Genomic DNA, 13,907 nt, shown 5'->3' with positions numbered 1-13,907 from the left:
TAATACCGGTATTAAAATTATGCAAATCGGAACCCAATAACTTTGAGCGATGTAGGAATATGGAGATAACAAATTTACCAGAGGATGAATTACCTCTCGTATTGTACCCGTATTCGTAATTGGCTGATTATTATCGCTGGAACCATCCAGTTTATGGTTCGCTCTACATGGAGACCAGCGGCTGTATCGTTAATTTACTGGAGATTCAGTTTTTGAGTCAATAATTCTATCACCAGCCATGGTATTGATATCAATGATTACTGGCCGCTTACAACGGATTTGATTTCGGAGCAGATGGCGAATTGATAGAAGTTGAAGTTGGACTATTTTATCGGAGTACAGGCCTTCTTCTTGTGCATGGTAAAACCTTCTGCTTCATGAAATGGTCCAAATGGGTCTATAGAAAATACCAGATGAGGAATGAACTAGATGTATCGGAGGTGTTCTATGATTCCTCATCGCATTATCAACAGCAGTAGTAGTAGTAGTAATATGTGATGTATAGGTATCACGGACTCTAGCAGCCGTTATCTACAATTGGGATTGACATTCATGATCACAGATCACAACAAATAGCCCATTTGAGCGCTTCGTGTTGAGTAATTCATCATGTTTTCCTCATACCTCGATGTATTAGAACAACCTTTACTTGACATTAAAAAATGGCAAGACTTCGAACCCAACAATAAGTGAAATCAAAAAGGGATAAATTGAAGTTCGATATGACACATTTTAAGACTCCGATAACATTTTGCTGCTCAAGTTATCAGTAATTCTGATTTACCACCTATTTACTTCACTATCATGCAACTCTGAATTGCATTGAGTTGCGTTGCGTTGCATCAAAGACCTATCATGGAAGTTTGAGTACTAGCTAGAACACTTACTGATGCTCGAGACACTGAAAGTGGAATAGAAGGTAATAATTTAGGGCTCATTGAGTGGTTTCATTATGAATGCTTTCTTCTTGCCGGTCCATAAAATAGGGTACAGCTCATTAAGGGCAATAAAGGGAGATAAATAGGTGGTTCACGATAGGGAAAAGATTTGATCCGATATAAAAGTCCTGTGCCTATCTGGAATATGGTGTTCCATTGTGGAAGATACAGGGTGAATTAGTATGTGCACAATGGAGATGCCCTGTGAATATGAATTTGATGATTCTTTAGCATTTACCGGTGAGAAGCACAAGTCAAGTTTAACAAGTTGGAATCCAAAACAAGTTGATGGCGGTACTCTTATTGATGGAGATTGGAAGGGTATTTCCATTGAAGATGCCAGGAACTTGCCTGTTACTGACAACCCTTCTTTGGTTTTAAAAGTCCGTCTGATCCAAGATTCTGGCAGTTCCAAGATTCAGAGAATTTTAAATGAATATACCAACGGTGACATCGTACATGGGTTCTTAGAGCTAAAAAACGTTTCTTCTGAACCCGTTAAATTCGATGCATTTTATTTGAGCCTGGAAGGCCACATGGTGGTTACTGATTCACAAAGCAGGTCTAGAAAAACCAAAAGTATTCTCAAGATGGATGATGATGAAGTACTTGAAAATAAGCAAGGTGATGACATTGGATTACCTTCAGACAGAATTTTGAGGTCACATACCAACTACAAAAAGGAGTTTGTATTCAAAATCCCAGGGCAGTTGCTAGAACCAGTTTGTCAGCATGGGATTCTTCAACATTACGATTTACCTCCCAGTTTAGGACTTGATAAGCATCATCAGAAGTTAAAATACCAAAATTTGAAAATTGATAAGATACTTGGCTATACAAGGGCTAACGAAATCGGATCTCCCATTTGGCCCTTGGACCAGGCTGAAGATTTATCCATTGATTATTCTATTGAGACTATCCTCGTGGGGGACAATGCACAAAAGGATGGACATTGCATTATAAAGCAATTTGAGCATTTCATCAGAATAATCCCATCAAGTATATGCTCTCCGTCTTCGGAAGGACCTCGATTTGTAGTACGCCAACTGCCTTACAGAGTAGTGAGCCAACCAACTTTTTTGAAGAGGCTGCTCCATCTATTTGTCTCTTCAAGGGCAACATTGGATAAATCTGGGATTATTGTACTGACTGCACCGGTCCCTCAGAGAGCCCTCTCTTATCATTCCCCACAACTAATTACCAACCAAAATTCCCTTGATTTCAAAAACAGCGACGAACGGCAGAATAGGTCGAGAATTCAGGATATGATTCCGCCAGATCAACACGATCCTCTGAAGAGGCTATGCGTTAATATCCGTTATATCTCCAAGGACAATCAGGTTCCACCAAAGTTACATTCTTTAGACGTCGAACTCATAAGCCTTACTGGCAAATCTAGTGAACATATACCTTCGAGACTGAGCTATGATATGCTGCTAGATCAGGACAAATTAGATCATTTGAGAAAGAAATCACCTGAATTTGCCGCCTTAGACGTCAACATTGCTGCACTACCTGACGCATTTAGAGCTCAGAAGCGCAAGAAGTTGTCCTCACGAGATAGATGGTTCTTTAATGGTTTAGAATACGAGCAAGATGTAGAACTCGATTTGGAATATTCCAAAAATTTTAGCAAGACGCTGATACCTAGTTTCACCAGTTGCATGTGTTTCCGTCGCTACTGCATTCGTGTCAGCATGCTTTTCGATGATCGCATAAATCGGCCCCATTTAAATATTCCTATTGATGTAAGGAATACATTCATCTAGCTGTATATAGCAATAAAAATTAGTCATTTTGCAGATGGATCTGTGGACACTGTAGTTCGAAATTTAGCCGCCGTTGTAGTGTATTTCAACGTATGAAGTGAGGGCGGGCTTGAGTGTGTTCAAAGAGCGCATGAGAAGAATACACAGTTGAACAATACACATCAAGAACGATCGATAAAAGTCTGAGGGTTTGCAAGATATTTTTGGGATATTGTTGTATATTAGTCGTCACTTAGCCCTTTTATCTCAGGGGCAATTACCCTCTATCAAGGCCATTTGCTGGAAGAACGGTATTTTTACAAGATCACTTCACTCATTTATTGAGTTAGATATTAAAATGGCTAAGAAAGGATACTATGCAGTTCAAAAGGGTAGAAATACTGGGGTTTATTCCAGCTGGGACGAATGTAAAGCTCAAGTAAGTGGATTTAATGGTGCGACCTTTAAGAAACTAGATAGTTACGAAGATGCTAGAGCATTTGCCAGGGGTGGTAGTAGAAGCAGTGGTAACAATAATTTTGGAGGATCTGGAGGCTTCAAAAGCTCTTATGGAGTGTCACACAATAACGGCGGTATGTCTCATGGAGGTTCCTATCACACATCTTCTCCTAGAGTGACCAAACCTGCTCCGAAGAGGTCTAGTAACAAATACTATTCCGTCAAGAGTAGTAATCCAAACGTTGCTGACAGAATTTTCAATAATTGGCCAGAGTGTCAAAAATATGTGAAAGGCCAAAGAGGATTATCCTTCAAAGGATTTACTGACGAAGCCAGTGCTCGTGGTTATATCGATGGTTCTCTTAGCAATGTTATGGATTACAGGTACATCGGTATGTCGAGAGATGAATTTCAAGCAAAATACAAATTAGATGGATTAAAAAAATTTGATCAAGTTACCAAAGTCTACTGTGATGGGTCTGCACTGTCGAATGGCCACTCAAAATCGAGAGCGGGTTACGGTGTCTATTTCGAAGGTCATCCTGAGAAAAGTATATCTGAACCTTTGCGCTCAGGACCTCAAACTAATAACAGAGCCGAAATTGAGGCCGTCTCCAATGCCTTAGATGTTATTTGGCAGGATCTAACAACTAACTCTGTTAAATCTAGCTATGAGATCAATACAGATTCAGAATATGTTTCCAAACTATTGAATGATAGATACGCTACTTATCATGATTCCAAATTGAAAGAATTGCCCAATGGTGATTTAGCTATTCCCCTGATCAAGAAATTTGCTAAAGTTAAACAGTACTACCAGTTGAACAAGGACGCATTTGCTAATGGTGGTAATTTTACGATAACTTGGGTCAAGGGTCACGCTGGAGATCCAGGTAATGAAAAGGCTGATGAATTGGCAAGAGAAGGTGCCGCTAAGAGACCATAACGGTGGGGAATAAAATACTGATAAAGATTAATAAATAGAAGTGTTACTATGTACAAAAAAACAGAAAAAAGGGAAATCACCTGTTAAAAATGTAAACGTTCGAATCATCACCAGTCCAAAGTCTTCTAATAAGATCAACAATCCCATTGTTTTCAGTCTCCAATTGATATACTCCATAAAGTCCCACAGCAGTTCCACCATACAGAAGGTACATTGCCAAATTATGCCATATTCTAAATTTTCTCATTGGTATATAATCAATAATACAACTGGTTAAGCCGTATTGCACATGGATTAATAGAATAGAACACAATGAAGCATCCAATATTGGTGGAACTATGCCGCCTGTTATACCGATGTACAGCGGTACTGTAACTAGAGGCAGCAAAGAGACTGCTGCGATTCGCTCATAGTCCCAATGAAATGAACCTTCGCTGGGATCTTGAACTGGTGGTTTGAATGCATCATTTACGGTACCTTCAACACCACCTGGAGGTGGTGGATTCAATTTCAATTTAGAAAAGTCGGGTTTCAATGATATACATCTAGCATTAGTTCTAGAGCACCCTAGCAGGCCGGATCTGAGGGAGCTACCACCAAGTACCTTCAATCCTGGTTTTAGTAGAAATACCATAATGTTTCAAGCAACTGTAAGGGGGATCTTTTGGTCGAATATCAAAGTTTCTTAAGCCTCGACTAGCTTTTGTCATTTTTTTTTTTTTTTTTTTTTTCACATCTCGGAAGATGAGCGATGCCCATCCGTCGATCATAGCGACACAAAATGAACAGTGATAGACTTTTAAGCCATCATTATAAGATTCAAGAAATATGTCAAGAGGCTTCCTCTTGTTCATCTCTCACTCACAGTAATTCTTATTCTCTAGACTGATGACTATACGTGACAGTATTGAGACCCATTTTGTAGGTCCTAAGTTAGAGATTCAGAATTGGTCGATTTCGGATTGGGTACTGGTATCGAAGAGAATACTCATATTGGGCAGTTATGCCGTATTGCATACGATTGTTAAGATTTTACAAAAACTTTTACAACTACTCGTGAATAATCCTATCATAGGTTTCATACTGGTAATCAATGGCTCGCTGTGGAGACTGGTACCCATCGTTGGCAGATACGCTGGACGTATTTTACCCAAAATAATTTCTTATGTTAAAGAAACATTGATACCATCATTGGGTAAATTTATTCAATTAATACAGCTTTCATTTCAACTCCACATCGTCCAGATGACTCTAAAAAATAAGAAAAATATACAGATCTTCATTACCGCTGAAAGTGATGATTTGGAATTATTTGATAGTGAAGAAAATCTAAAAACTACTCTACTGCTGTCAAATCATAGATCTATCAACGATTACCTGTTGATTAACTATTTGGTTCAGAGTTGTAGCCCGAACACAGCGGGTCATTTTAGGAAAAGACATCTGTTAAAACAGTTTTGGGAAAGAAACCAGCTACCAATACCGCCTTTGAATTTTATTAGCTGGGGTAAAATTTGCAACTTTCCTCACATTTCGTTTGTGAAGAATATCCTTACACAGGATGAAAACACATTTGTCCCCCCAAGAAAGATAAAAGAACATCTGAAGGCAAATGGTAATCAAATTCTAGCCATTTTCCCGGAAGTTAATATTATGACAACAGAATTGGCCATTGTACAAAGGAAACTAAATCAAGATTATCCATTTGTGACCCGTTTCTATAACGTATTGTATCCAAGATTCAGAAATTTTATTAGTCTAATAAAATGTTTTGCGAATATTAATCATGTTAAAAGACGCCAACACAATACTCTATTTGATCATGCCAAATTTTTCTTCGAAAATGGGATGGATAAATTGATTTATAAAACGTCAGCACATGGAAAGCAGCGTGATGCTGGTCAGGAACAAGCCAACGCAGCCATGATTGTCGGTCTACCAAATTCACTAGACCATGTAGAAATGACGCTAAGTGACGAAAGCCCCAAACAGGAGCCTGCAGAAGGATTCAGCAACACTGACGAACAGAAGGAAAGCGTCAGCATAAACCCCTACCTTTACGATTTAACGATAGTTTATTACAGACCAAAATATACCAGTACAGGTCATGATCATGTACACGGTCGAATTAAAATTCATAATGGCTACCAATTGGAACAAGTGAATCCCTCGCTGTTGGAAATGCTTAAACCTGAAGGAAAATCCCTTTCAAGTTCTGATGCCAATTTGAGCATTTTACCGCCAATTGTAGTTATGGTTCACATTAAGAAGCATGAATTAGATCCATTACTACCAACGAAAGGGAGAAATTTAGAAAAGTGGCTTGAAGTTCAATGGTACGAAAAGGATAAGTTAATCGATTCCATTGAAAATGGAATTAGAATTAAATAATAATAGTTATGATAATTAAAAGTACAAAAAAAATACAAACAACGAGAAAATGAAAAAAATGAAAATGTCTAAATATGGGTCTTAGACAATTCTTCTGCTAGTGTATCAACTCTAGTGTTTAGCAATTCATTCTCCAAGGCACCCGAGTCCACTTCTTCTAGTTGTTCAGCTTCATCTTCTTCCTCTTCTTCTTCTTCACTGTCGGGTTCTTCCAAATCGTCTAATTCTAAGTCTGGAAATCTTGCTTGTAATTGATCCAATGGTTCCGAATTTTCCTCGAGCCAATTACCGTTAAGTTCCAATTTTTTCAATTTTGGCAATTGTTCTTTTTCCACAGCTGGTAACAAAACTTGTTCTAAGGTTTCTTGCACCATTTCATTGTATTCAGCCTTCAAAACTTCTAACTTGGTAAACTTTGTTTCTGCAAAGACTTTGAAAACCAAATCAGCACCGTTTTGCTTCAAAAGACAGTCGTTTAAATTCAATTCTACCAATGAATCTTTCCAGATTGGTAAGACCTCTGATAACACAGACGATGCAGTTGTCGTAAAAGTATTATCTTGTAAATCCAAAACTTTTAGATTCTTATTATGCTTTAACCCATAGTGTAGAATCGTCGCAACACCCTTTGGCCTAATACCATTCTGATACAATCTAACATTTTGCAAGCCATCGCCGTGGGACTTTAGACCAAGTGCCAAATAAAGCGATGATCCATTTTCTAATCTGTTTCTACCACAAATAAAGGTTTCTAGTGGGTTTAATTTCAATTTACGCTTATTTTGAGCCAACATAAAGAGAGCTTTACCAACTCTTTCACCGGCATGAGGTCCTAAACCGTTATTGCTCAAGATCAAATGTTTCAAATAAACAGCATTTGCAATGTAATTTTCCAATTGGTCAATGGTACGCAATCCAAATGCGTTATCAGATAGGTTTAGAATTTCCAGACGATGGCATTTTAGAAGTGCAGGCAAAAACGCTGTTAAGGAGGCAACGACTTCGTCAACGAGACGTGATGTGTACAAATCTGCAAAATTAACTTCCTGCACATGAAGACGTAGTGAATCATGAGTAGTGATAAAGTCTGCCAATGCAACGGAAGCCTCTTCACCGATAGTATTACCCGATAAATCTAATTTTGTCACTTTTTCTAATTTTTCAAGTGCGTCGAGATGTGGTTGAATGTCTTGCTTAGTGGTAAGCTTGAGAGCTTTGCCTTGCAATGAGAAGACTTGTGATGATTCGTGGGTTGGTTCAAAATGCAATGTGGCCATAATGTGTAAACCTTCTTTTGTCCTTCGTTCCTAGTTTCAGAACCGGAGTGAGTAGTCTTGGATATTCCTAAAGTGAGTTTCACGTTTGATCAAATTTTCAGATGTTAGGAAGTCGTTACGATTACATACAAAGTATAAAGTTATAGTGAAATAAAGTAAGATAAACAGAGAGAATCAGGTATAAAAATGCGTTCATTTCTTCTTTGGTCCACCCAATGGTTCACCAATGTTCTTACCCCTTAGCTTAACACCCAAGGTTCTTTCGATCTTTGACAGCACTTGCTGGTTAGGGATAGCTCTTGCAGCCTCGTAATCGTTAACAACAGTTGGTTTTTCGTTAATTCTGGTGGCTAAGTCCTTTTGAGATAGCTTCTTTTCGTTACGAGCACGAGAAATGATTTTACCAACTTCGGTGTCTAGTTTCTTTGGCTTGACGATATCAGTTTCTCTATCCACCTTTGTCAATCTTTGACCTTCACTGTTACCACGAGTATTTGTAGTACCGTATTTCTTGTCAACGGAAAGGACTAGACCGCTTCTTTTTGCTTCGTTGACTTGACCTTGAGAACGAGCTACGTTAGCTCTTGGACCAGAACCTCCAGCACGAGCTCTACGACCGATGACAGTAGTTGATTCCCAATCAGACATTATTGTGTATTTTGTATGAATGTGTCTGCGTATTGACACTTGATAGTATCTGTGGTAGTAGTATTGTTGCAGATAGAATAAGAGCACGTATACGGTTTCCCTTTCCTTAGACGATCCTTTACCTTATATAGTGGAACCTTTTTTTTTCTGGAACATTCTGTGAGAAAAGGGTCACGTGCTCTGGGGGATGGAATAATAGACGTTTCTTTTTACGGAAATTAGCCGCTGAAGCCTACAGAAAATGACGTCAGTGCTGTGTACTGCTTTAATAATTTTGCAAAAAAATTAAAGCCCTGCAGGGGGCTCGAACCCCTAACCTTGTGATTAAGAGTCACACGCGCTACCGATTGCGCCAGCAAGGCTCACTTAATCTGAAAAAGTTGTTCAGACACGCCGACCACACTCCGCTTTGAAAAAGTAGATAATCACTTGACTAGCGGATCAAGTGCTGGGTGTGGAAACTGGAGTGTTTATACATGGTGTTTATGTGGTTTTGTATTCTTGCATAGACAGGTTTCGCTACCCTAACCTATTTCTCAGGTTCTCTTAAGTATCGCCCGGCACTCTTGTTTGCTTTTTTTTATGTTTTGTCGCTATACTGGTGCTTACAGAGCTTTCGCTCGAGCATCATAGTACCATACCGGCGCACAAATATACATTGGCAGTTCCGGCGGCTTGCTGAAAAGAAATAATACCGTTACGTTGCTTCTATGTACATGAGCACAAGAGTGAAGACCGGGTCAACAATACCTGATTGCATGATTCCTTCCACTTAGTTGTATCCGCCTTTCCCTCCTGACAATCTGCTGAAGCGAATCTCACATTTTCAGGCCGGTTATCCTCTTGCGAGTTCGGCCTTTGCTAGTATCTCTAGTTTGTCCTCATTTCGTCTGTTCTCATCAGTCTTGAATGAGAGTCTCAAATGGGAGAAGACATTGTTTGGGTCCCCTGTAAACAGTATCTTCTTTTTCAACTGTCTTAGACCTCTTTATACATTCTCAGCTTGGAGGATACAAACCCTATTAACGTCTTGGCTGGTTTACAGGCTAGTCTTCGGTCACATACCATACAAACGAGCAATTACTGTCATGAAATTATATGACATGTCACCTCAACATAATAATTAATGGGGTTTGTGTCACTTGTGATAATAATTATATATAAAGGGGTCTTGGATTCAAGCAAGATCTCAGATGTAGCGTAACGGAAGAGTCGGGGGGAGATAGATAATAAAGGTATTAGTGATCTAGTTTAAAATCATATCCTATTCATATAAGTAACTGGACCGTGGTTCATTACAATTACATGCAAAACTTGGTGTATGTAGTGCCATGATTACGAATGTTCCTCCAACAGTTGAATACCTCTCGGTGGCCAAGTTGGTTTAAGGCGCCAGACTGTAATGTGAAAAGTTATCTGGATATCGGGTGTTCGAATCACCCCCGGGAGATATTTTTTTTTCGCTTGAAAATAAAAAGCCTGGTTTCCCTCCAACAGAGTCTCTTTCCAGATATTTGGATCAAACATTACGACTCCTTTTTGCATAAGCGGCAACTTGTGGATCACCCGAACTGACTCCTTTTTAGAAGTCAAAAAATACACCAGCAGCCCTTTAAAACCATCAAAATTCAAAGAATCTCATCTCAACCACATACTCATCGACCACCATTAGAACAACCCAGTACAATCATTCAATATGTTCTCAAGAACCCTACTGCGTACTATTAATCCTCTACGTATTTCTGTAAGAGCTCAATCATCTAACGCATTGTCAAAGGCTGCTCTTCCATTCACATATTCTCCATCCGGTCCATCTGCTGTTAAATACACAACCCAACACGAATGGCTAGCTGCACACGCTGATGGTACCGCATTCTTAGGTATCACTAAATATGCCTCCGATGCCCTAGGTGATGCAACCTATGTGGAATTACCTGAAAAGGAGACTCAATTGGAAGCCGGTGAAGCTTATGGTTCAGTAGAATCTGTTAAATCCGCATCCGAAGTTTACCAACCTGTTGCAGGTGAAATCATCGAAGCTAATGACAAATTGGAGTCCCAACCACAATTGATCAACTCTGACCCTCTCGGTGAAGGCTGGATCGCTCGTATTAAAATTGCTGAACCTGATTCCCTTGAGACACAAGAAGGTCTACTGACTTTAGAACAATACGAACGTTCTTTGAAAGAAGATGAATAGTTAGGTACAAATTAAAATGGTATATAGATTTTAAATTTAGTTCTTTTCACGCTTTTTCTGCTCACCAACGGTTCTGGTGGTTAACTGTAGAGCATGTACGCCGCCGCCAGCAGCTGACATCTCTTCTTGGAGCAATTGGTAGACCATCCTATGCCTTTGCGGTAATGGCACACCGGAAAACTCATCGCTTACAATTTCTAATCTGAAATGTGTTTCACCAGTTTTATCGACTTCTGCAATTCCATGATGTCCTGCATGCTTATATGAATCGTTAAACATGGCAAAATGGGTCATTCTGGGGAAAGATATTTGCATTTTGGCCTTTATGGCCTTGGCCATAGGTCCATCTATACTACGATTTGATGCCATTGAACTCATAGTACGAGCCCAATATTTAAACATTGCTCTTCTACATTTCATCTCATCATAATACAAGATCTTGAAATTTTTCAAACTTCTCGGGCTCATTGATTCGAAATTTAACATTTCTATAATACTAAGACTACTACCAGTACAAGAGTGGGTACAGTATAGCATCAGTAAAGACCTATTAAAATCCTTCTCAGGACGAATGTTTGTAAGATCTCTACAGCGTAGCATAAGTCGTATTCAACCTTCATGGGCTTCACGTCTGTATTCACAGACGCCAGAGGAAAAACTGGTTTATGATAAACTCGCGAAGGCACTCGAACCAAAATCACTACAAGTGGTTGACGTATCAGGCGGTTGTGGCTCAATGTTTGCCATTAGTGTCATAAGTGATAAGTTCCAAGGACTGCCCATGGTTAAGCAACATAAAATCGTTAATGAACTCCTAAAGGACCATATCAAAAGCTGGCATGGATTACAGTTACGAACTAAAGCCCAATAGAAGACGGAAAGGGACTTTTAAAATTATTTATTTTTCTACTATACAATATTTTATACGTCGGTATAATATATTCTTCATCAGATTCAATTTTCTACTTGATCGACTTTCTCCTCTTTCTCTTCCAAAATCTCTTCACGAACTTCCTCTATAACGGTGTAGTCATTAGAATCTAAAGCTTCAGGTAAAACGTCAAATGCTTCGTAACCGAACTCCTTCTTTAATAGAGAAGAAGTGGCTTGTCTGTATTCGTGCCAGTTCTTCAATGATTCACGTTGGCTCAAAATTAGATCTCTCATAGCGCTGTCAGCTTCCATGGCATCTTGTTCTTCGAATTGGGCTGACCATTCTCTCAAATTCTTTCTGACCTTCTTCTTCTCAGCATTGGTCAACAAATGTTCTGGTCTTGGTCTCCATGAGAAATTCTTGAAGTTTGCAATTACTTCTTCACGAATCAAGTTACCTGCAATGTTGAAAATCTTGAAACCGTTTTCCATCTTGTGTTTCAAAGAACTTGACCAAAGGGCCAAGAAACGACCAGATGGATCCCAAACCATATCGGTAGCAGATAGGAAAGTTGGGTGTGCAACATCTTTCAAGGCTGCAGAAGCATCCTTAGCATCGTTGATGATCTTTTCACCAGAGTAATCCATATCGTAGAAATCGAAGTCGGACTTTCTCACGTTAGGCTTAACCAAAGTGGCAACCACAACAAATCTACCGGCAGGCGACCATGAAATGGTATTGGAAAACTTGTTGGCAATACTCTTGACAAGAACCCAACGCTTAATTTCACCATTCTTAACCTTTGATTTCTCCTTGGATTCAGGAGCCCAGAAGTCAACCACATGTTTTGGAATTGCAGGGTTATCATCACCAGTATCTCTAACTGCAATGGTAACAAATCTGTTTCCATTAGGTTCCCAAGCAAATTGGGTAACACAGTCTTTTATTTCAATTTTTTCACCAGGAATATCCTTTTCAGCAATCTTACAGATTTCCAAGTTGCTGAACAGAGTCTTACCAGACTTGGTGTGACGTTCAACGTTGAAGCACAAAAATTCAGATTTATTTTGCCAGTGGATGGTAACGTTGGAAACTTGAACCAAGTTCACAGTCTTCAAAACTCTACCACGTGGAACTTCCACCACGGTACCTTTACAAGACATGTTGTTAGTCTCTGGAGTCCAGTAAGCCAAAAGAACAGATGGTTCATCATTTGCTCTGAAAGGTTGAAGTTCCACACCGGTGGGGGCAAATTGGAAGTCTCTAATACCTGGGACCTTCAAAGATTTGTTTTCCATTGGAGCGAATCCATTGTCACAATCGTGGACAACCAAAGTATCACCTACCATACGTGCACAGTACTTGTCATTGAATGACCATTTGACCAAAGGCCAGTGCAAGAAAGGACTCTTGACCACAGGGAAAGTGGTCATTAATAAACCTGAGCTGATTTCCCAAATTGCAATTTGATGACCATCGCTCTTCTTGGTAAATGGACACTCTTTAATGTCTTCATCAGCCTTAATTGGGTCAGCAGAGAAAGTAACCAAGTATTTCTCGTTTGGTGATACAGAAGAAATTCTCACTTGAGGATGGTAAAATCTCATTAAACGGTCAAAGTTTGGACCACCCCAAGCAACAGCACCTTGATCATGGTATGAGAAAAGGTAAGTACCCTTTGGAGACCATCTAACGTAATTGCTTGACCAGTTATTTCTTGATTCTACAACAGCATCAGTCTTGGAAACAGCGGAATTCCAGAACACGGTAGTCAAATCATCACTTTGCAACACAAATTGATCTCTACCTTCTTGATCTTGTAACCACCATTTCAAATCTCCAGATGGGACCATGTTAGGAATTTCTGGTTCTTCAAATTCAGTGTTAAAGTTTTCAGAATTGTATTTTTCCACATCCTTCATGGTATAGATGAAAAGACGGTGTTTTAGATCCAATCTCTTACCATGGAATGCCTTGATAATCTTATTACCATCAGCAGGAGATGCACATTCAACAAAGAGGAAACCTTTAGTCTTCTTTGTGGATTCATCAATTGGAAATTCTATTTCAACAACTTTACCGGCTTTAGAAAACAAACCATTCAATGCCTTCTTCAAGACAGGTGCCTTCGATTCTGGGATCACGGGAGCACCAGTAACAACGACGTATTGATCAAAGTTAAAGTCATCTTTAACCTTGTACTTCTCCTCTAAATCGGAAAAATCCACATCATCAACGGGAATGTCTTCAATTCTAATTTCTTCAGCGCTGGTAGCCATCTTGTAATCGACTATTCCTTACTAGTTTCAATTACTTGCTAGTACCTGTTCCAAGTTGAGTACAGTGTTGAAGAACAGGTACCATAGTTAAGGTTGGTGAAATTTTTTCCACCAACGGATTGTATCACTATGAACGTATGTAGTGAA

The 13,907-nt window shown here is 39.3% G+C and overlaps 10 protein-coding genes and 2 non-coding genes across 12 annotated transcripts, besides 1 other annotated feature; 6 read left to right on the top strand and 6 right to left on the bottom strand.

Moving 5' to 3' along the window:
- Positions 1 to 1,120: 1,120 nt before the first annotated feature.
- Positions 1,121 to 2,707, top strand: ZYRO0C01100g (uncharacterized protein; the record flags this gene model as incomplete). The annotated part of the gene is made up of 1 exon (XM_002495662.1): positions 1,121 to 2,707. One exon carries the CDS (start codon positions 1,121 to 1,123, stop codon positions 2,705 to 2,707), a length of 1,587 nt encoding a protein of 528 aa, XP_002495707.1.
- Positions 2,708 to 3,044: 337 nt separating this feature from the next.
- On the top strand, positions 3,045 to 4,091 carry RNH1 (RNA-DNA hybrid ribonuclease; the record flags this gene model as incomplete). Its single annotated transcript, XM_002495661.1, has 1 exon — positions 3,045 to 4,091. The coding sequence occupies one exon, from the start codon at positions 3,045 to 3,047 to the stop codon at positions 4,089 to 4,091; it is 1,047 nt and encodes a 348-aa protein (XP_002495706.1).
- Positions 4,092 to 4,167: 76 nt separating this feature from the next.
- Positions 4,168 to 4,725, bottom strand: TIM18 (Tim18p; the record flags this gene model as incomplete). Its single annotated transcript, XM_002495660.1, has 1 exon — positions 4,168 to 4,725. The coding sequence occupies one exon, from the start codon at positions 4,723 to 4,725 to the stop codon at positions 4,168 to 4,170; it is 558 nt and encodes a 185-aa protein (XP_002495705.1).
- A 254-nt stretch (positions 4,726 to 4,979) lies between these two features.
- On the top strand, positions 4,980 to 6,482 carry MUM3 (Mum3p; the record flags this gene model as incomplete). The annotated part of the gene is made up of 1 exon (XM_002495659.1): positions 4,980 to 6,482. One exon carries the CDS (start codon positions 4,980 to 4,982, stop codon positions 6,480 to 6,482), a length of 1,503 nt encoding a protein of 500 aa, XP_002495704.1.
- A 68-nt stretch (positions 6,483 to 6,550) lies between these two features.
- RNA1 (GTPase-activating protein RNA1) lies at positions 6,551 to 7,759 on the bottom strand (the record flags this gene model as incomplete). The annotated part of the gene is made up of 1 exon (XM_002495658.1): positions 6,551 to 7,759. One exon carries the CDS (start codon positions 7,757 to 7,759, stop codon positions 6,551 to 6,553), a length of 1,209 nt encoding a protein of 402 aa, XP_002495703.1.
- A 192-nt stretch (positions 7,760 to 7,951) lies between these two features.
- MBF1 (multiprotein-bridging factor 1) lies at positions 7,952 to 8,407 on the bottom strand (the record flags this gene model as incomplete). Its single annotated transcript, XM_002495657.1, has 1 exon — positions 7,952 to 8,407. The coding sequence occupies one exon, from the start codon at positions 8,405 to 8,407 to the stop codon at positions 7,952 to 7,954; it is 456 nt and encodes a 151-aa protein (XP_002495702.1).
- A 289-nt stretch (positions 8,408 to 8,696) lies between these two features.
- Positions 8,697 to 8,769, bottom strand: ZYRO0C00968r. The gene has a single exon. It is a non-coding gene; the product is annotated as a tRNA-Lys (tRNA).
- A 722-nt stretch (positions 8,770 to 9,491) lies between these two features.
- Positions 9,492 to 9,707: a long terminal repeat.
- A 64-nt stretch (positions 9,708 to 9,771) lies between these two features.
- ZYRO0C00924r lies at positions 9,772 to 9,857 on the top strand. The gene is given in 2 exon segments: positions 9,772 to 9,810; positions 9,822 to 9,857. It is a non-coding gene; the product is annotated as a tRNA-Tyr (tRNA).
- Positions 9,858 to 10,103: 246 nt separating this feature from the next.
- On the top strand, positions 10,104 to 10,607 carry GCV3 (glycine decarboxylase subunit H; the record flags this gene model as incomplete). The annotated part of the gene is made up of 1 exon (XM_002495656.1): positions 10,104 to 10,607. The coding sequence occupies one exon, from the start codon at positions 10,104 to 10,106 to the stop codon at positions 10,605 to 10,607; it is 504 nt and encodes a 167-aa protein (XP_002495701.1).
- A 36-nt stretch (positions 10,608 to 10,643) lies between these two features.
- Positions 10,644 to 10,976, bottom strand: BOL1 (Bol1p; the record flags this gene model as incomplete). The annotated part of the gene is made up of 1 exon (XM_002495655.1): positions 10,644 to 10,976. One exon carries the CDS (start codon positions 10,974 to 10,976, stop codon positions 10,644 to 10,646), a length of 333 nt encoding a protein of 110 aa, XP_002495700.1.
- A 202-nt stretch (positions 10,977 to 11,178) lies between these two features.
- BOL3 (Bol3p) lies at positions 11,179 to 11,478 on the top strand (the record flags this gene model as incomplete). Its single annotated transcript, XM_002495654.1, has 1 exon — positions 11,179 to 11,478. The coding sequence occupies one exon, from the start codon at positions 11,179 to 11,181 to the stop codon at positions 11,476 to 11,478; it is 300 nt and encodes a 99-aa protein (XP_002495699.1).
- An 83-nt stretch (positions 11,479 to 11,561) lies between these two features.
- On the bottom strand, positions 11,562 to 13,760 carry PRT1 (translation initiation factor eIF3 core subunit b; the record flags this gene model as incomplete). Its single annotated transcript, XM_002495653.1, has 1 exon — positions 11,562 to 13,760. One exon carries the CDS (start codon positions 13,758 to 13,760, stop codon positions 11,562 to 11,564), a length of 2,199 nt encoding a protein of 732 aa, XP_002495698.1.
- Positions 13,761 to 13,907: the final 147 nt, after the last annotated feature.

The sequence above is a fragment of the Zygosaccharomyces rouxii genome (assembly GCF_000026365.1).
Source record: "Zygosaccharomyces rouxii strain CBS732 chromosome C complete sequence".
NCBI classification, from domain to species: domain Eukaryota; kingdom Fungi; phylum Ascomycota; class Saccharomycetes; order Saccharomycetales; family Saccharomycetaceae; genus Zygosaccharomyces; species Zygosaccharomyces rouxii.
Note: the sequence above shows the minus strand (reverse complement) of the source record. Positions and strands in the feature narration are given on the sequence as shown.